Source organism: Ornithorhynchus anatinus, chromosome 4 (genome assembly GCF_004115215.2).
Source record: "Ornithorhynchus anatinus isolate Pmale09 chromosome 4, mOrnAna1.pri.v4, whole genome shotgun sequence".
NCBI classification, from domain to species: Eukaryota; Metazoa; Chordata; class Mammalia; order Monotremata; family Ornithorhynchidae; genus Ornithorhynchus; species Ornithorhynchus anatinus.
Window position 1 is genome coordinate 44674772 of NC_041731.1, and position 22579 is coordinate 44697350.

At 41.4% G+C, this 22579-nt stretch overlaps 1 protein-coding gene across 2 annotated transcripts in view; it reads right to left on the reverse strand.

The window, feature by feature from the left end:
- DENND1A (DENN domain containing 1A) overlaps positions 1-22579 on the reverse strand; it is a 493337-nt gene that overhangs the window by 182667 nt on the left and 288091 nt on the right. For both annotated transcript variants that reach the window (XM_029062896.2, XM_029062894.2), the window contains exon 12: positions 11870-11971. In XM_029062896.2, coding sequence (XP_028918729.1) covers positions 11870-11971 — 102 coding nt within the window. The remainder of the gene's footprint in view (positions 1-11869; positions 11972-22579) is intronic.

Sequence of the window (22579 nt, forward strand, 5' to 3'; positions counted from 1 at the left end):
ATCTTAGCGTACTAAGAAAGGTCAAAAAGAAAAATGGGTGCATGGTTAACATTTTCTGGTGCATCAATAACCTAAATGTCACCCAAATAAATGTCATTCATTATTGCTGTGGCTTAATGGATTTCTTCAGCTTCTTAAACTTTTTGTTCATTCAGCAGTTAATGAAGTGCTTGGCGTTTATATTAGTTTACAAAGATAAAAGCGTGATTTGACTTAATGACAATTTGGGCTATATAAATAAAGATTTCCATTCTCAGAAATGTAGCCCTGCTGAACTCACAATAGATCGCAAAAATGCATCCGCACGGAGGAAGCCCTGAGGAGAGAGGGAGAGAAAGAGAGACTTGTGTAACCCCACCTCTTTTGGAAAAAAAAAAGGGAGGGTGGATGCGGGTGTATAATAGGTCTGCTTCACTGTGTCCCTGCTGTGATGAACAACTTGATCCACTTACAGTTCCAAACACATGATGCATGAAAGAACTGACACATATTCAATTCTTGCAAAGAAAAGCATCTGCTCTCTCTAGTGGTCACAGCCAAACATTAAACTGTTTTAAATAAGGTAAAGGACCTAGAGAAGCATATTGTATTATCTAGATGATAAAAATCAAGCAACAAGCAGGACTACAAATGAAGAATGAGATAGCAGATGAGATTTCCAGCATTAATTACCCAAAGTAAAATGAATCAAGTTAAATCTTGGTTACGACAAATATTAAGCCCAGCTGTGTTTATATAGCAGTTGTGAAAAAAGAGGAAGAAAAGAAAACCGTGTATAATATCTGAGAGCTATGCCAGTTAATTGAATTCGCTGGCAGCATTTCCTCTCCCATACACCAAACATCCTCAAAGATAAAATGGAGCTTTTAAACAGACCTGCAGAAAACTGAATCAAGAAATTCAAACCAATAAAACACAACTCTTTACTGCTATAAAAGTGAAGTAAAAGTAAATAATGAAAGGAAGGAAGTCTCTTAAACATTTACTGCATTCCAAAGCTTAAAGTTTGGGGTTTATTGGTAAGGTCCCTTCTGATGTTCTACAGTGCTCCTGCTCTAGCTTCTTTAATGAAGTCCCATAAACTCTAATAAAATACTTGATTGTTGACAAATCATACCCACATACTAGGCCCAGGACTCACTGCATCACGATGTTCCTTAGGTAACGGACAGAAATTTACAAGCAATCATTTTTGGGTCAGAAATGATGGCCCAAAAGATACAGTGCTAATATTATTATTATTATTATTATTATTAATAATAGTAGTACTGGTTAAGCACTTGCTATGTGCCAAGTACTGTTCTAAGAGCTGGGGTAGATACAAGTTAATCAAGATATGAAATGACCCAATTCTGGCAGAAAGTCAGGATGAAAGACTATAGAAAGGATCATGCTGGTGGATGAAGAGAGAAATTCCCCAGGGGTCGGGATGGGGGGAGAGGCCCAGGTCACCTTTGCTTTGCTCTGTCCGACGATCCCAAAGGGCCATTTAGTTCCAGCTCAGCCTCAGAACCTTGGGTCCAGATTGAAAGGGGTGGGAGGAGTCTGTCCCAGGCCAGAGTGGGTCCCATATGATTTGTCCAGCTCTAGGGCAGCAGTAGGGAACTGCAGGACACTTGAGAGTCGGGATAATTTCGGGGTCATCCAGGCTATGTCCATCTTCCAGTGAGGCTGGGGTGGTCAGAACAGACAAAAACTCCAAAGCCAACCTAGGTATTCTCTAGTGAGAGTCTACACTGTCAAGTTAGCTTTGGGATCACCCTCCCAGACCATCCTGGCTTCCTCCATCAGGATATATGCTTCTCCTGGGCAGGGTTTATAACTGTTACTGTTAGTCTGTACTTCAAATTCCCAGTACAGTGCTATGCCCATAGTAGACACTCAAATGAATGAAAGAAGGAAGGACAAACTTCTCTTGCCTGGAAATGACTTGTAATTCCAGACTTAAATATATCTGTACTTTTTCTCCAGGCTGGACTGGACTCCAGGCTGGGCTGGCTTTGAAGTGGGTGAGAGTAATTGTCTGTTATGTTACCATGAGCAAGTCACTTTCTTTCTCTGTGCCTCAGTTCCCTCATCTGCAAAGTGGAGATTCAATACCCGCTCTTCATCCTATTTAGACTGTGTGCCCCAAGTGGGACCTGATTAGCTTCTAATCCAGCGTACAGTGGAGAAGAGAGAGTGATTGGCACATAATAAGGCCCAATTAATGAATTAATTATTAACAAATGCCACAATTATATAATAATTATAATAATGGCATTTAAGTGCTTACTATGTGCCAAGCACTGTTCTATGCACAGAGTACTGAATTATACTTCCCCAAGCACCTAGAGGAGTACTCTCCCAAGCACCTGCCCTTGAGGTACTTACAATCTACTGGAAGAGACAGGCATTAAAATAAATTACAGGTAAGGGGAACAACAGAGTATAAGGATATGGACAGAAGTGGGGTAGAGTGTCAACATGTCTAGGGGGCATAACTTAAGTGCAAGGTGACATAGAAGGGAGGGAGAATTAGGTATGGAAGCGATGAATCAAGGAAGGCTTCCTGGAGGAGATATGATTTTAACTGGGTTTTGAAGCTGGGAAAAGTGGTGGTCTGTTGGATAGGAAGGGGGAGGATTTCCCAGGCAGAATGAAGGATGTGAACAAGGGGTTGATGGCAAGAGAGATGAGATAGAAGCACAGCAAGTAAACTGATGTTGGAGAAGCCAAGTATGTGAGCTGAGTTGGAGCAGGAGAAGAGCAAGGATAGGTAGGAGAGAGAGCAATACCTCACTGCTAGCCTAGAAGAAATTTCAGTGTAAAATGGTTAAGCATAAAGCCTAATTGCAAGTACATCTCCTCCAAGAGGCCTTCCCTGTCTAATCCCTCATTTCCTCTGATTCTATTTCCTTCCAGGTCACCCTTGCACTTGGGTTTGCACCCTTTATTCATTCATTCCTCCCTCAGCCCCAGAGCCCTTATGTAAATGCTCGTAATTTATTTACGGATATTAATGTCTGTCTCCCCCTCTACACTGTAAGCTCACTATGGAAAGGCAATGTGTCTACCAACTCTGTTAGACTGTACTCTCCCAAGTGCTTAGCACACTGCTCTGCTCACAGCACAAGTGTACAATAAATACAATTGATTAAGCTATGATGTTAATAATAATCATAATTGTGGTATCTGTTGAGTGTTTACTATGTGCCAGGCACTGTCCTGAGCACTGGGGTGGATACAAGCATATTGGATTGGACACAGTTCCTGTCCCATATGGGGCTCAAAGTCTTAATCCCCACTTTACAGATGAGACAACTGGGGCACAGAGAAGTTAAGTGACTTGCCCATGGTCACACAGCAGACACGTAGTGGGTCTCCCATCAAGAATCAATCAGTGGCATTTAATGAACACTTACTGTGTGTGGAGCACTGTACTAAGCATTTGGGAAAGTACAATACAAAAGAGGTGGTAGACATGATCCCTGACCACAAAGAGCAGTCTACAGGGGGGAGTGGGTAGAGTAAGGAAGGGATGGAAGGAGGAATAAAGGATCCATTCTGGGGATGGTTGAAAATTATAATGACTGTGGTATGTGTTTAGCGTTTACTATGTGCCAAGGTAGACCAACCTCAGCCCTAAAATACCTGTCAATTCAAAGATACCTGTCAATACAAAGTACTCCTTTATAGTCCACCACAGTTCTATCTTCCCAACAATATGTTGGTTTCATTTGGGCCCTTCAGGTGCTCAAGTCCATGAAACTTTGGGGGTTCCAGTCCTTCCAAGGACTGTCACCCTTGGGACATTCAGGAAACTGCCCTCAGCCTCAAGGTCTGCCACAGAACCAATCACAGCAGCTCCAAAGTTCAGGTGGAGAAGAAGTGGTTTCATTACAAGGCATCCCCAAGTACCTGAGCCCCCAAACACTGGGACCAGGTTGCTTGGGACCTCCACAGCATTCACCTTGTTACCCATTGCCTGGCAACATCAAGGGCAAACCCTGCTTCGACACAAGAGTGGAGGGTTGGTGAATAATCTTGGAATTCTTATAACCTTGGAAAGGTTCATTCATTCATTCATTCATTCATTCAATAGTATTCATTGAGTGCTTACTATGTGCAGAGCACTGTACTAAGCACTTGGAATGTACACTTCAGCAACAGATAGAGACAGTTCATGAATTTTCCCCTCTACTGGAATGGAAAAAGGGAAAGTGTGAAGGAGGGGAGAGTCCCGTTGCTATTACGAGCAATGTTACTGAGTTACAGATTTAACTGTTAAAGTGCTAATGAGTTCTGTATTTGTCTTCTCCTCTAAACTATGGGCTCCTTGTGGGCATGCCCTGCTGTTAATTCAATTTTTCTATCTTTTCCCAAATCATCTAGAACTACATTATATGCACTGTAGACATTTACAAAACCAAACCAAATGGGAAAGGCAATAGAGCAAGGCATTAAAGGTCATTTTTCTACAAAACCATTCAGACCATGTGTCTCCACTCCTCAAGAACTTCTATCTACCTCTGCCTACTCTTCCCAGAGCTTAGTACAGTGCTCTGCACAGAGCAGGCACTCAAATACAATTGATTAAGACACACGCAATATCACTACTGGGTAATTTCAACTGGTCATTTAGCCCAGGGTTCTTTTTCCAATATTTGCACTAGGATGCTTAGAAGAACAGCATGACAATTACCCATATAACCCTGCATCAAGCAAAATCTCTTAAGCATTGACTTCAAGGCTGTCAACCAGCTCTCCTTTCCATATCTGCTCTCTTCATCTACTTGCTCCTCCTCAAATAACCTCCTTACTGAATTGCTTTTAGATGCTCCATCTCCAATCCATTGCTCATGCCTTCCCATTCTTTGGAATCCACATCTTCCTTTTAAATCCACCAGATCACAATGCTTCCAATCCTCAAAGCCCTCCTGAAAACCTATCTCCATCAGAGGACTTCCCCAGTTAATGTTATACCTGCAGTCACTATAAGTATGTACATTTAGCCACTCTTAGCATTTATGTGTATACCAATTTACATACTCTTCTTAGTTATTTACTTATTCAAATACACGAGTGCCCAGGTTATGCCACTCCACATTACCCCCACCCAAGACGATAGTCACATTTGCCAACCTGCTCCAGCATACGTACCCCAGCCCAGACATTACGTCCAAGGACTCCAGACAAATCAATTCCCTCCCTGCTCCCCTGTGACTGGCATTTCCTCATCTCGCACTCCTTCTGCATCACCCTAACTTGCTCCCTTTGCTCTTCTCCCCCGTCATGCCCCACAGCACTTCCACACATATCTGTAATTGTATTTATTGGTATTCATGCCTGTGTCTCTCCTCCTCTAGACTGTAAGCTCGTTGTGGGTAGGGAATGTGTCTGTTGTTTCTCTGTACTCTCTCCCAAGCACTTAGTAAAATGCTCTGCACACAGTAATCACTCAATAAATACAATTGAATGAATGAATATACAGTGCATTTTTTTAACTTATCTGTAGAGTGTGGCTGTTTCATCAGGGGTGAGGGGGTGGTTCTGGAATGGATAATTAATTGCATATAAAATCTGCAGAAAGAGTGTACTCCATAACATTATATTGCTCTATAATATTATATTCATGACACAAGGAATCATTTCCAAGGAATATATTCCCCTTGTATAGTGGGATTTGCCTGTGTTTTGTTTTCTGTACTATCAATTTTACCTCTGTTTTCACTCCTGCTCCACTGTGTGTATACAATTTATATCTGCTTCTGTCACCCATTAAATTAAAAACTCCGTGAGGGCAGGGATGGAAATTTTTAGTTTTTCTTATTGCCATTTTACAGATGAGGCAAATGAGGCATGGAAAAGTCAAGTGACTTGCCTAAGATCACACAGCAGACAAATGGTGGAGCTGAGATTAGAACCCAGATCTTCCTGATTCCAGCCCATGCTCTATACACTAGGCTTCGATGCTTTACTGTACTCCCTTAAGGGTCTAGCAGAGGACTATTGACAATGTTAGTGCTCAATAAATACTACTGAATAAATTAATTAAAAGTTCCCCTTCTTATACAGTGATAAGTGATCCATCACCATTCTGGGCTTTGCTTCCATATCCCTTACCTTCCCCTCTGGTATCTCATTATGGATCTCTTTCCAAAGAGAACGGCAAGAAGATAGAAGATATCTAAATATCTTAGACATCTATATTTATTGATATTGATATATCAATAAACACAAATGAATGAATTGAATGAATGAAAGAGGTGAGGAAGTCACTTAACTTCTCTGTGCCTCAGTTTCCTCATCTGTAAAATGGGGATTAAGACTGTGAGCCCCACGTGGGACAACCTGATTCCCCTATGTCTACCCCAGCGCTTAGAACAGTGCTCGGCACATAGTAAGCGCTTAACAAATACCAACATTATTAAGCTTTCACGGAGGTGGGCCCAGTTTGAGAATTCTCTTTATTGTACTCTCTGCACTAACTTGCAAATGGCTGGCCAGCTTAAGCTCCATGCACTTGAAGGGAAAAAAGACACTCTTTAAAATGATTTAAGTAAATTTAAGTGACTATTAGTTTGATATCTATTTGCAATCACTATTTTTTTTTCCTATTTGTATGGATCAGGTATTCAGGTTCTCTGTTCTCAGTCATCTACTTCTCCTAGTGATAATCCCCAGACTTGTAAACAGCCCTTCAAATGAATAAAATAAAGAATTTTCTTGCTGAGTTATTCCTCTGGAAACCATAACTAGGAAGGCAATGCAAGGGGGCTGTTTCACTGAGATAACAAGCTTTACTAAGCCCTGTGAAAGTGAAGTGCTCTCTTCACTGAGCCTGCCAACTTCTTTGGGGGGAGAAAAGTTAATTGTTTATATGATAAAGTTATAAAACATTAAAGAGATTAAATCGCCCAAGCACACACAAGAAAGGAATAGAAGTGAGGCCTTGAAGCTACACTTGACTATTCTCTTTGCCCGGGTTCATAAACCATTCATGGGCTTGGTACCAGCAGTGCCTCGATAATAAATTACAACTGGATATTCACTCTACTCTGATTCTGACTAGGGAGGAAACCAGACGTGCAGTGAGCACTGATGGAGTAAGCAACAGGTGCCCTTGTCTTTTATATCGTCTTCTCCCTTGCTTACTCCCTCAATCATTTGGAACGCAGGAGGGAGGAGCACAACACCTCTCCTTCCAGTGCTCCACCTGCAAAACCAAAGAAGGTGGACAGGCAAACAGGCATGGCACTGGCCAGGAAACATAATGCTTATTCACTCATCCCCCTCTAATAAACTAGGGACTAAAATGGGCCACATCTGAAAATTTCTTTTTGAACTGGCTTGCTCCTTTCCAGAAGCCCGATTAAACAATCAATCAATTGTATTTATTGAGTGCCTGTGTGCAGGGCACTGCACTAAGCACCTGGTAGAGTACAATATAGCAGAGTTGATAGACTAATTCCCTGCTCATAGTGAGTTTACAGCCTAGCATTATTATGATCATTATCGTCGTCATCATCATCATCATCCTCGTCATCATCATCATTCTCATCACTATGTAGTGAGGACATTTGGCTGTTCTTGTCTTTCTGTTCACTTAAATTCTCTGGACCTTAGCTTCCTTATGAAGAAAGACTAATTGACTACCTTGGACTATCAATCGTATTTATTGAGCCCTTACTGTGTACAGAGCACTGTACTGTTTGGGAAAGTACAATATTACAGAATTGGTAGATATATTCCCTGCCCACGAGGAGTTTACAGTCTATGACATAGAATTTTAAAGGGTGGTTTTGCCTGTTCAGATGACAGGACAGTTCAGTATGCAGAGGGAGACAGAGATAAGAGAAGCATTCCTAACTGTTAGTGGCACCATCTAGAGTAGGTGAGGAACACAGACCCCCATAGAAAAGCAGTGTGGCTCAGTGGAAAGAGCACGGGCTTGGGAGTCAGATGTTATGGGTTCGAATCCTGGCTCTGCCACTTGTCAGCTGTGTGACTGTGGGCAAGTCACTTTACTTCTCTGTGCTTCAGTTACCTCATCTGTAAAATGGGGATTAAGACTGTGAGCCTCACGTGGGACAACCTGATTACCCTGTATCTACCCCAGCTCTTAACACAGTGCTCTGCACATAGTAAGCGCTTAACAAATACCAACATTATTATTATTATTTCTTCTCCTAGGTGTCCTAATGAGGCTGTTGACAGTTCCAGAGACTTCAGTTTGGGAAAAGGCCCTTTCCATTCCACTCTGGATTAAGGAAGATCCTAAGGTGGAAGGAATACTGCTGAAAGGAGTCTGTGGTGACCTTCTTATTCAAAATGCCATATCACCCTTCTGTTAGTGGCCACAAGGGCAGGGATGTAGGCTGGGAGGGCTACAGGCTCCAATGAATTGCATGGAATTATTTCCTCTGGGGAGGGGCTGTAGCCATTTGGGGCTTGATCTGTTGCATGAATAACTTTGCTTTTTTGTCTCTTTAGGTATTTGCTAGTTTGCTTTCAAATAGCTTTATACCTGGTAGGCTTGTAGCTTAATAGTAACTTTCTATACCACACTGCTTTAGAAGGCCCTAACTGCATTTCTAACTGAACTAAGCTCAGACTCTAATTGCACTAAATTGTAAGCTTCTTACTCTATTGTAGTTTACTCTTCCAAATGTTCAATTACGTGCTTAGTACAGTGCGCTGCATATAGTAAGTGCTCAATAAATACGATTGAATGAATGCCATTGATTAAACCTTTTGCCTACCTGGAGGATCATTCCAAGGTTGTGGGCTTGAGAGACAGGGAGGATGGTGGTGGTGTCTACAGTGAGGGGAAGGACAGGGTTTGGGTAGAAAGATGAGGGGTTCTGCACACTTTAACTATGGGAAACTCTCAAGGTTCAGTTCTGGGTACCCTTCTATTCTCCATCAACACCCGCTCCCTTGGAGAACTCATTTCCCTGGCTTCAACTATCACCTCTATGCAGATGATTCCCAAATCTACCTCTCCAGCCCTGACGTCTCTTCTCTGCAGTCTTGCATTTCCTCCTGCCTTCAAGAGATCTCTACTTGGATGTCCTATTGATACCTCAAACTAAATATGTCCAAAATAGAACTCCTCATCTTCATTCTCCCCCGACTGCCCATCACTGTAGACAGCACCATCATCCTCTTTATCTCTCAAACCTGCAACCTTGGCATTATCTTCAATTCATCTCTCACATTCAACCCACATATTCAGTCTGTCACCAAATCCTGTCAGTCCTGCCTTCTCTCGATCCAAACTGTTACCATGCCAATTCAAACACTTATATCCCACCTTGGTTGCTGCATCAGCCTCCTTCCTGCTGATCTCTCTGCCTCCTGTCTCTTCCCACTCAAGTCCTTATGTCACTCTGCTGCCTGGATCATTTCTCTAAAAACTCATTTAGTTCACATCTCCTCGGTCCTCAAAAACCTCCACAGGTCACCTTCCCAAATCCGCAAACAGAAACTCTTTACCATAGGCTTTAAAGCACTCAATCATCTCGCCCCCTCTTTGCTTACTTTGCTGACGTCCTACTTCAACCCAGCCAGTTCACATTGCTCCTCTAACACCAACCTCGTAAATGTACCTCTATCTTGTCTACTTAGCCACTGACCCCTTGCCCACATACTCCCAGTGGCCAGGAACTCGCCTTTAGCATGGCTTAATGGATACAGCACAGGCCTGGGAGTCAGGAGGACCTGGGTTCTAATCCTGGCTCCATCACAAGTCTGCTGTGTGACCTTAGGCAAGTATTTAACTTCTCTTTGCCTCCATTACCTCATCTGTAAAATGGTGTTGAGTGTGAGCCCCATGTGGGATAGGGACTGTCCAACCTGATTAACTTATATCTACCACAAGGCTTAGAACCATACTTGGCATAGAGTAAGCATTAACAAGTAACATAGAAATTATTATATATGACATATCACCTCGCTCCCTAACTTCAAAGCCTTTCTAAAATTACATCTCTCCAAGAGGCCTTCCCCAACTAATCCTTCATTTCCCCTACTCCCTTTCCCTTCTGCCTTGCCTACACTCCTGGATCTGCATCCTTTAAGCACTTGCTTTCCACCCTACCCTCAGCCCCACAGTACTTATATTCAGATTCATAATTTATTTTAGTGACTGCCTCCTTCTAATAATAATAATAATAATGTTGGTATTTGTTAAGCACTTACTATGTGCAGAGCACTGTTCTAAGCGCTGGGGTAGACACAGGGAATCAGGTTGTCCCACGTGGGGCTCACAGTCTTAATCCCCATTTTACAGATGAGGTAACTGAGGCCCAGAGAAGTTAAGTGACTTGCCCACAGCCACACAGCTGACAAGTGGCAGCGCTGGAATTCGAACCCATGACCTCTGACTCCAAAGCCCGGGCTCTTTCCACTGAGCCACGCTGCTTCTCCGCTGCTTCTAGACCATAAGCTCCTTGTGGGCAGGGAACATGTTTAACAACTCTGTTGCAATGCTCTGTAAACAGTAAGCATTCAGTAAATGCTCACTGATTGCATCATGGACTACTGGGTAGAGCACAGGCCGGGGAGTCAGAAGGACCTGGATTCTAATCCTGACACTGTCACTTGTCTGTTGCATGACCTTGGGCAAGTCACTTAATTTCTTGGTGCCTCAGTTATGTCAACTGTAACATGGAAATCAAGAATGTGAGCACCATGTCAGATATAGACTGTGTCCAACCTGATTACCTTGTATCTACTTAGAACAGTGCGTGGCACATTGTAAACACTTAATACCATTATTATTGTTGTTATTATTTCTTTGTTGGAAGTAAAACTTCAGTTACCCTTGTTTTGGTCTTTGCAAAACTATCATTATTTACCAAATCTGAAAACTAGGAATTTTTTTTTTTTGTCAGCCCAAACATTTACTATTCTCCTTGCATGACTTGCTTAAGTACTCCTCAACTGGCTTGCCCTACCATTTAAGTTATTTTTACCAACTCAGTCCAAATTCCCAGTTTCAAAACTTATCTACTGCTGAGTTAGGCACTTTGGGAGAAGTGGACACCTTACTGCTTTACAGTAGTGCATGAATAATATAGGCAGCAATACACTAATGGGTCCCTTAGTGGTGTGGATGACTCTCTTTCCCATTGAGCCTAATATTGCCAGGGAGCACATCTAGATCCTAGGAGAACGAGGCACTCTGTTAGATCAAGGGCTTCACTGACTTGAGCTGTTGGTGCAGTGCAGAATGAGACATATTTGAGGCTCATTCAGAACTTTAAAATCGTTCAGATAACTGGATTGAAAAAAACGTGAAGCTGAGCTGAAATCAAAACCAAAATGCCCCAGAAGAGATTCCCGTCCACCCCAACCCCAATTAATAAACAAAAAGCAAAGCCATTACCGGATCAGACCAACAGCTCATCTATACTTGCATTGTCTCCAACACTGAAAACAGGATGCTTGGAGGAACCATGAAAAGGCTGCATTCTCTGCCATAGGAGAGTAGTAGTTGCCAATACTGAATCATTAATTCTAATCTAATCCTGTCATCGATCTTGATGCTTATGGATATCCATCTAACATCTCTAACTTTTCCAGTCTATTATCTTAACTTTCCCTCTAGCAAGCTACCAAGGAAAATTTGTTCATGAATTTATAACCCCTCCTAAAATGGGCCTTCTTTTTCCACTAGTTCAAAGTGAAAAATTATGGGAAAACATGTCTGTCAGGGAGAAAACAAATACATTCCATCACTGGACTCAGAACCAGTTTGGGATAGGGACTTTAAATCCTCAAGCACTATTAGAGTAAATTCAACTATTCACCTCCCAAAATTCCTTAGAATCTTCCTCCCACTAGAATAATAGTTACAAAAATCAAAATTATTTTTACTCACCACATCATTTGGGAGGCTCTGAAGATCATCAAATGGGGTTTCCAGGGTGTTTGTGTCCACGTTCAGAATCACAACATCTTCCAGGGCCATGTTCCTTACTTTCTGAAAATAATCAAATACAGAAGAGAAATTATTTAAAATTTGTCTTTGCTTGACAAGAGCTGGCAGGAAAAGAAATAGAGCTTTTCATAACACTGATGTCTTTGTAGTTACCTTTCGCATATTTCCGTTTCCTAATGAAATCACAGTACCAGAGAGATCTTCTCCCATGTTCTAATGCCTCAGAATTGGCTAGACACACACTGGACCAATGTCACCAGTATCATTTTCTTTACCTTATTCACCAAGTGCAGGAAGGAACATCCAGCACTCTCACTCTGGATAGACTGTTCCCTATTGCCCTTTGCAATTTGCAGCTCGGAACATTTTTCTAAAAAAACACATTGAGTCCAGATTTTCCCACTCCTCAAGAACTTCCGGGGCTGCCCATTCACCTCTGCATTAAACAGAAACTCCTTACCACTGGCTTTAAAGCATTCAATCACCTTGAACCCTCCTACCTGACCTCAGTGCTTTTCTACTATGACCCAGCCTTCATGCTACTTTCCTATAATGCCAACCTACTCACTGTACCTCCATCCTATCTCGCCACCAACCTCTTACCCATGTCCTGCCTCTGGCCTCAAACACCCTTCCTTTTCATACCTGACAGACTCTCCCCACCTTCAAAGTCTTATTAAAAGCACATCTCCTCCTCAAGGCCTTCCCTAAAGTCTTAGCTCCTCTTCTCCCACTCCTTTCTGTGTTACCCCTTGCACTTGGATTTGCACCTTTTATTCACCCTTCCTCAGCCCCAAAGCACTTATGTACATATCTGTAATTTACTTATTTATATTAATGTTTGCCTCCCCCTCTAGACAGTAAGTTTGTCGTGGGTAGGGGATGTGTCTACCAACTGTGTTATCCTTTACTGTCCCAAGCACTTAGTATAGTGCAGTCTAGTACAGTAAGCGCTCAATAAATACAATTGATTGATTGAATGGTCAGTCATTCTGGAGTCTGGCATCTGGCTGTATCACGTGGAATTTTTCATGGAATTTTTCACTTCTCTTTAAATATTTAGAAAGTAAGGTTACTCCTTAAAGTTTTGTTTCATCTCTCATGTATGTCAATACTGCAACAGGCCCAAGGCCCAAAGGCTTTTGTACGATACACTTTTCTAATGTGCTGAATAGGTATGCATAGATATAGATATAGATATTTAGATATATATCTATAGAGAGATATACAGATCTCTCTCTCTCTCTCTCTCTCTCTCTCTATATATATATATATATGTAGTTTTTTATAGTTCCTTCGACTTGAAGAGGACTTTCTTGGGTGAATATTTTATTGGTAGGTGTATGAGGGAGGCTGTTAAGACCAGTGTATGACTACCACATTAAGTACATACAAAGACCACCCTTTAAGCATTATTGCTCTTGCTACCTTGGTGCCATTTCTGAATCTCCCTGTCTCTAGTACTGGCTCTAGAGGTGCCCTGGCAAAGGATTCAATGATATTAAAAGGGAGAGGGGTGGGGGGACTGAAGAAAGGATATTAAAATGGAGAGGGGTAGCAAACGATATCTTCTGGTTAGTCTTTTCTATTATTATTGTCTCCACCAGAAATTCCTTGCCATCAGCTTTAGGGCACTCAATCACCTCTTCCCCTCCTACCTTCCATCACTAATCTTCTACTACAACCCAGCCTGCATGCTTCACTCCACTAACACCATTCTAACTCACAGTATCCTGATCTTGTATGTCTCAGCACAGACCTCTAGCTCACATTCGCTCTCTAGCCTAGAACTCCTTCTTCCTACATATTATCCAACACATCACCTCTCTATCTACCTTCAAAACTCTACTAATATCACACCTCCTCCACGAGGTCTTCCCTGACTAAGCCCTCATTTCCCCCGTATTTGCCTGAACACTTTGATAAGTACTTGACATTCACCCCAAATCCAGCCCCACAACACTTTTATACATACCCATTTTCCTTATCTGTAATGTACATGAATGTCTGCTTTCCTCTCTAGACTATAAGTTTCTTGTGGGAAGAGATCATACATACCGACTCTATTGTTTTGTTCTCTCCCAAGCACCTAGTACAGCGCTCTAGCAGCAAGTGCTCAATACATACCACTAATGGACTGATTATTGCCAGTGTAGGTGGCCAGCTTGGCTAGGGTCACATCGGGCTCCTGCCAATCAATGATATTTTTTGAGTTTTGTGTGCAGAGCACTGTAATAAGTGCTTGGGAGAGTAGGTTCCAGCCTTTGCCTCAGAAGTCCACAGCTCTAGTGGGATAAGGGGACCAGGGATGAAGCCCCAGTGGGCTTGGCACTGGCAGTTGGCATCTGCAAGACAAGTGGAGAGTTAGGGGCCAGGGAGGTAGTTCCTGTTCTAATCTTCAGGCCTCATCCCACTGCTGCAAGGGCCACCACCATCCCCAAAACTCCCCCACTACAGAATACATGGAGAGTAATACCTCTGGGGCTCATCTTGGAGCATTCTATGGAAGTGGAGAAAAGAAAGGCAGAAAGGGCAGGGTTGGAAGTTTTTTTTTTTTTTTATAAAAGCATAGTCACACCCATGTGAGCAAGAACTTGCCGGGAGTTGCCTGGTGCGTTACCTTGGGAAAGTCACTTAACTTCTCAGCACCTCAGTTACCTCATCTGTCAAATGGGGATTAATACAGTGAGCCCCACAAGGGACATGGGTTGTGTCCAACTCAATTAGTTTGTATCTACCCCAGTGCTCAGTATAGTGCCTAGCATACAGTAAGCACTAACAAATATCATAAAAAGAAGAAAAATATGTGGAGGAAGAGCATCCCCATACTCATATCCCAAGGAACACTTCTTGGGGTGGGGGTGACCTGGAGCCTTCCCTTCCACTAGCTACTTATGGAGAAAAAACAAAAACACAAAAAGCAAACCCTGAACAGTTCAAATTTTAGCCCAGGGCCAGCCCTGTGTATTGTGATCTTCTCAAAGTCAGAGATGAGGTGGAGTTTGGAATGAAGGACGATGAGGCAAAACACATTCATAAATTGAAGGAGCTGAGACACGGGCTAATTTATTTCAAGTCCTGTGATTGCGAACCCATCATTAATTCTTGTTCCCTTTACCCGAAGTGAGGGCAGGGAAGTGATTCTCTACGACCGGTTTAGATCAAGGCCAACAGAAAGTCTTCCAAGTACAACCTTGAAAAACACCATCATCTTCTGCAAATTGACATCCCCAATTAAAAGCTTTTGGCTAGGTTTCTAAATGGGTTGAAACCAATGTACAACTCTAAAAAAGTAACACTACTACTATTATGCTGCTGTTCCATACTGGTTTTTAACCAAAAAGCTTAACAGACAACTTTCCAATAGCCAATAACATTAATTTACATTTCTAGATCAACACACTGAAGAATAGAACATGAAACTGACTGGTGAAAGGCAACGCAATAGGTGGGTAGGAGAAGGGATTTGAAAGAGATCCCAGGTGTCCCATCTACATCCCTAAACTTTCTTTATCACAAATCCATCATTTATCTTATACTTTCCTTCTCTGACTTTCCCAGCCTGGAATGCCCCCTCCACTCACCCTTACCAAGTCACACCTTTTCCCCGTTTTTCATCTATTAATTAATTTTATGGATTGAGAGCTTATGTGCACAGTACAATACTAAGATTTGGGGAGAGTAAAAGAAAGTTAGTAAACACAATATCTATCCTCAAGGAGTTTACAATCTGGTGTGAGGGCAGGAGGGGGTGAGGAGTGGCAGATACTAACACCCTTTTATATTCCCACCTCCTCCAGGAAGTATTATTCGATTATAGGGACTTATCTCCTCCTTCCCTTCGGGACAAACAATTCAGTCTTCCTGGTCATTCCATTCTGATAGCCATCTCATCTCTCTTTAACATTTATCTGCTTGCTTCCTATTGATTTATTTATTCACTTATAGCTCCTTGCACTTTCTTTTAATTATTGTATTATATTAACAATTTAGATGCTGCTTGTATTTCAAATTAGACAAAGTTCCTTGAGGGTATGAAGCTTCCCTCCAACTTCCTTCTAACTTTATGTCCCTAAATACAGCACCCAATTCAGGCACTCAGTCAATACTGGTGATGATGCTTTAAGCAAATTCTACAAAGAATGTGAAAGAGTGACCAGCATCCCCAAACTGCCACTATGGAGAGCTTTAACATCCCAAACTGACCCTTTCAATTCTCTTTAGGTAAATTACCAGGCTTTCAATTAAAAGGTTTAGCCATTTTCATAATGGATGGTGTTAAGAGAAAGTACTTCCAATGGACTACTGAACCAGGCCCAAAATGCAAAGCCTTCTGGACTAAACAAGGGGCTGTTCAGGAGAATCACCTATTTTGTCTCAAGTGACCTCTTAAATTGCTCCAAATAAAAAGGAAAAGGAGGAAATAAACATGTGAGAGAACTGTACAAGGCAATTGAAAAGGCTCAGCAAGTGGAATGTTGTTCTCGGAACAAAAATCCGTTCACATCACCAGTTCCACAATAGTGCAAAAGCCCTCAATAACAATCCTGGCCCTCTTCATTGGAACACATTTTTTATTTGGTTCCCCTCTCCCAGCTCAACGAATTGTCCACTAAGCTAGATGGAGTGTTTACTTTTTCTACAATGGTAGGAGGCTAGAGAATGGAAGAAAACACAGCCTTTTCTCTAAATGGCAACCCTGTGTGTACCCTTAGTAACTTAAATACTCATTGGTAGCCTGGATTTGAGATGAGGTAGGTGGCTGCAAGATTTCAGCTCCCCTCATGTAACAATTCTAGTCTCTTTCCTCATGATCCTCTAATGGATTGAAGATAAAGGATTTCCCCAGTGATCAACACTTCTAAGAACTGAATTAACTGGCAGCTTTGCAAAATGGTACCCTGGAAAGCTCCTAGAAACAAGGAAATAAATCTTAGAGGGCCTCAAATTCAGATTTTCCAAAAAAAAGAAAAAAGAGTTTGGGAACTTGGGGTGGAAATGAGGTCAATACTGAAGCAGCTTCTGGATTAACACCAAAACGTCATTAAAGGGGTGAATTCAGATTCCAGAGGGTCACAGGGGGTTAGCAGAGACAGCAATTCTCTAAGCATTTGCCCACACAAGAATAGCGGGAAATACAAACTTCTCCCGAGCCAAACACACTCCCAAATATGATGAATAACTTAGATGAGTCCCTCATTTTATTTTGTCATTTCAATGTCTACTCTTTAAACTCATACAGAAACAGGCTAAAAATGTTCAAAAACATACTCCTGGAAATTACCTCGGAAACAGAAAATACTGACCTCCTTTAAAAAAACGATTGTTTTACATAAGTGGGGTTGGCTCTATTTTTATTGCCCTCAACAGTAGGCACAGGAAATCCATCACCTGGAACCAGGATATGACTTTACCCAAACATTACTACTCTAAAGAAAGAAATCAGCTTTAGGAAATAGTACTTGCTTGGTAAAGGGAAGAGGAGATGACAGCAAGAAGAAGAGGCATTTATTTAAAATACTAAACTGAATGACATGAAGGCTATCATCTACCCAGTGCACAATCCATAATCTTGGTCAGGCTTCTCTAACTCTTATTCCACGGTCACACTCTAGATAAAAGAAAGGATCTCAGGCTCCATCATTTGCTTGACTCTTGTACTTCCCTCAGGTTTCCAGTATGGTCAGCTGATCAATGCCCTACCTACTGCCATGGGCTGCAAATGGTAAAACCAATGCTCTCTCAGAATCAAAAATCCCATGCACATGGGGACCCAGGGACTCCAGCGAGATTTAGAAATGAAGATGTCCTTCGTTTCCCAATAACAGTTCTCACCACTACCCACCATCCTATGTGCAGAATTTCCAAATGAGCATCCATCCAAGGCCAGCTTGCTGATCTCAATGCTTCAGTTTCTATCTTAAAAAGTATTTTCACATCAGAATTTGAGAGACATGTCTTTACTTCCAATTACTCCAAAGTCACGTCATCCACAGCTTGTGTTTCTTACTGAGTGCAGAAAAATCAGTTAAGACATGAGCAGATGTCAAAATAGTCCTCCAGAAACCCTACCCAATTAAAACACTTACTAGAACTGAAGAACACCACAAACAGCTCTCCTGTAGCTTGTCCCACCAACACATTCCCTCTCTTTTTAGTTACAACATATGCCAAAGCTCCTGCCAGCTGCAAAAAAATACACAATACCCTATAGATTTTTCTCAAAATGAAAAAAATATACTACCGCTCTTGCTATGAGTCTTCAGCTACCTAAATCTTATTACCTGCCCAGAACTAAAAGGAGATAAATGTTTCTATTTTTGGTTTAATTTTAAAAGAATGCCTTCTCGTTTTACAACAGACCTGGCTTAATTTTCTGCCTCATTCAGGGAAAAATTCTGTAAAATGCCTACTACAGAAATACTTCAACAGTCCCTCAAAAAAACCAAAGCAGAGACAGCATGTAGAAATAAGATGGGATGTGGCGAGGATGTCATTTAACCCTAGCTCTGTAATATAAACAAGGCCATTTTCCTACATGTGTCCTGAAGTCTACTCCCAACACACATGAATTGTCCCATAATATTGCCAACTCACAGTCTCAGTTTGGATGAATTGCAAGTGCCAGGTTCTGGCTTCTGTCCTGAGCCCAAGACTACCAGGGCAAAACAGCCATTTTAAGATTTAGGCAGGACACTGAAGAAATCAGATCAGATGGTAAGGAAAAGACTAGAGATGGTTCATATATGCATTTATGTCTTTATAGATTTGTTTTTTATATTTTGGGATATGAGGTTTTATATTTGGAACTTGAGTAAACCAAACTAACTTGAATACAGCATTCTTTGTTACATTTTGCATCTGAGGACTTGCTCACTGTACCATCCTTGGACCATCGTTAAATAACATAAGCCTTTCCTAAGACATTCCTTGCTGAAGTGTCTACAAACTAAACTAGGATGCAACACCCGAGAATGGAAAAAAAAATATTTGTAAAGTTAGTGAGAAAACACAAATATTAATTCCTTCATAGTCCAATCTACATTCAATACAAAATGGCCCAGCCTGAAGAATTTTCTTGAGGAACTGACTTAAGAAAGAATGCAACTTCCCGGCTGTTTGCTCGCTACTCACTCATTAAATGTGCTCTGTCTTTCTCTGTCGCTCTCTGTCATGCACATAACCACACAATTACATAGGCACACACCTCTTCCCCCCCCCCCCACCCCCCGAAGTTACCAAAGGGCCTTGCATTTGATCAGCTTGCAGGGGGCTTATGTGCCTTCCTGTGTCTCAGAGTCAGGAAGAGGTAGACCCACTGATTTGCCCCTTCCTGTTCACAAAATTAAAAATCTCGGACGGCTCAAAGGACTCCAGAAGGCACCAAAACACTTTCACAATGAGGTCTAACCAGAAACAGAAGCCTGTAATGGGAGGAGATGGTGGGTTTCCCATAGAAAGTCAAGCCCAAGCAGCTTCTCGAAGGTCACTGGGTTTCACTCACATGAACAGGCCCCAAATACATCTCCAAAGTTAGTCCAGAGTCCCCAGAAGACTCCATAATAATAACGTTCTGCTTTTTTAAGCCGGTTCACATACCTCTTTCTGTAATGGGGGAATCACCCACTCTTTTTTTTTTTAACTTCTCCTTTACTGTTGTATTGTACTCTCCCAAGTGCTTAGTACAGTGCTCTGCACACAGTAAGGGCTCAATAAATATGATTAAATAAATGAATGAAGAAAGAAGGGGAATTCTGTATTCTATAAGTATGCTTGATTCACTGCCAGATTCTGTAGGACTTCCCTGCCCTTAGGGCAAAGTCCTTTAAGCACAAACCAAAGCAATGCTTCATAGGTTTTGGTCTTTGTGGGGTTTAGTCAGCTGATTTAGTTAGAACCTACTCAGCAGCCCAGCTGCCCTCTATTATCTTAAAGCTCATTACCTCTATTCCAGGGATACCAGGGAGGTGCTGAGCTAGGTCTACATCTTTAAAGGGGGAAGGGCTGTCTGCTTTCCAACAAAATAGAAGACCCTTCCTCCTTGAAGTAGTTTTTTTATACCCATAGACATATATTTCCTACCTGGAGGAAAAAAAGTACTTCTGTTTTTGTAAGGATATCCTAGAGCCAGACAGGCCAGCTGAGGATGTCTGAAGCAAATGAAACAATCCAGGCCAAATTACTAGATGCCCTTGAGGGATGACCTATCTCTCAATATCCCTTGTTTTGAGGGCAGAAACTGTGTCTCCTCTGAAAATAAAGTGCTCAGGGTGTGTCACTACAGCATAAGGTGGAATTTTGGATGATATGTCAAGTGATGCCTGTCTAGACTGTGAGCCCATTGTTGGGTAGGGATTATCTATCTGTTGGCGAATTGTACTTTCCAAGCGCTTAGAACAGTGCTCTGCACACAGTAAGCGCTCAGTAAATACGATTGAAGGAAAGTGTAGTCAACCAGGTTAGATCACTCTTCATCATCATTATTGACCAAATGCCTGTTGTATACAGAGTCCTGGTTGTTTGGGGCACATACGAAAGGAGTATAAAACATGATCATATTGCCAGGTAAGTGCTTTATCAATCAAGAATCTACATTTATTGAGCACCTGAATGAGAACATTGTACTAGGCACTTGGGAGAGTACATTAGAAGCAAAAAAAAATGTCTGTTCTCAAAGAGTTTACAGTCTAATGGAGGAGCTTACATATTAATAGGGGAAGATAAATAGAGACAAATTTCTGAGAAGACAATAGAAGTGTGAGTGGTTATAAATGTTCGGTAAATATAAATCAATAAAAAATAAGAGAAGAAGTGGTAAATGGGATAGTATGACTGGGAAGAGAGAGGATTAATCAGAAGAATGTCTTAAGTTCCAAACTGGATTTTATTTTGGTCTTCATTATTAGACAGATATGTTTATGTTGATCAAATTAAACAGATACCAAATTTCAATTTCAGAGTGTTTCTTCTCCTTCCCAGCATACTTTAAATATAAATGAATCAACACAAAGTTGAAACTGATATTTCATGTTGTCACTATGCTCTTTCCTGAAACCTAAACAATCAAAAACAACAACATTCCCAGTTTACGGACTGAATGTATTATTGGAACGACCACTGAGGAAGAGCTTAGGCCAGGCAGGAGGTGGTCACAAACCCACATCATGTAACCTTAGATCAACAGTTACGTTAGTCCAGTTTTTAAGTACTTAAGTTTAACTTTGCAGCTTCACTGTAGGCCTCAAGCATGTGTACACCAAAAAAAAGAAACATGGAATTAGGTCACCTACTCATAAAAACGAGCCTTTTCTCTCCACAGAGAATCTCTTAATGCCATCATTCATCCACCATAAAGCACTGGAACCTGGACTCACATCTCCACCTGCCTTTTATTTTAAATGTCACTTTTTAAAGAGTGGAAAGGTTGGAAACCCAGTTTAACAAGCACCCTGAACACATTGTTTATGGCTTCCATAAACATGGCTTAGTAAGAATTACTGACTTAATCAGAGTGAACTTATCTCCTGGTGAAAAGGAACACTTTAAATTTCAGAAATGGCACCTTTACTGTGAAAATCTCTTAACTTTTCAAACAAACTACAGGGGGTCTTAAACACCAGGCCAGTAAATGAGCAGCCATTACTGGGATGGGTCTTTGCACAAGAGCAGAGAAACTCAGATTTTCAACTGTTTTAAGGTATGCAGAAGATGCTGAGGAAACTTACATTTCAAATGAAAAATGAGAAAAAACTCCACAAGATGTGCTGAAAGGGGAGTCAAGATATATCTGTGTCAACTTGGGGGTTATCAAAGGAGAAGGAATGTTGAAATCATTAGAATAAGATCTTATTAACAAGCAATAACATTCAAAAAAAAGAGTCCTCCACTATCATCCACAGAAGACTAAGCCAGATTTTTGCATTTTGTGGTATTTTAGTGACATATGCTTTGACTTCTTAGGAAGAAAGGTGTAGTCTAAATCCAAGGTATTCTATTATCATGTTTCATTTAATACTTGTGGTATTTGCTAAGCACTTACTCTACGAGTTCGTAGCACTGTACTGAGCCCCAGGGTAGGTGCAATATAATCAGGTCAGACACAGTTCCAGTTCTACATGGGGCTCAGAGTCTAAGTAGGAAGAAGAAAAGGTATTTAATTCCCATTTAACAGATGAGGAAACTAAGGCATAGAGAAGTTAAGTGATTGGCCTAGGTCACATACCACATACAAATCACGGTCCTCTGACTTTTAGACCCAAGTTCTTTCCACTAGGCCATTTTGCTTCTCTACTAGAACGCTCAAAGGGAACAAGGTACCTCGGACTTTGCCTTTACACTACGAATCAAAGACATGGCACAATTTAATTGAGAATTGACAATACTGGACACACCAGTCAACCTGGGAAATTTTTATAGGTTGTTTACAGAAAGACATCGCCATATTGCAGACAACAATGTGTCAATCTGGCTGCCAGAAGCAGGAAAAGCAACAGATATAAAATTTTATTATTTCATGTCCCAGCAGCAGCCAGAAGGACTTAATGAAATCGCTCTTAGATTTACAATCTGAAATAGCGATTCAGCAGACAGATATGGTTAGGCTGGATGTGCCCTATGACCTTTCAACCCTTTGATCCTTGCACAGCAGGT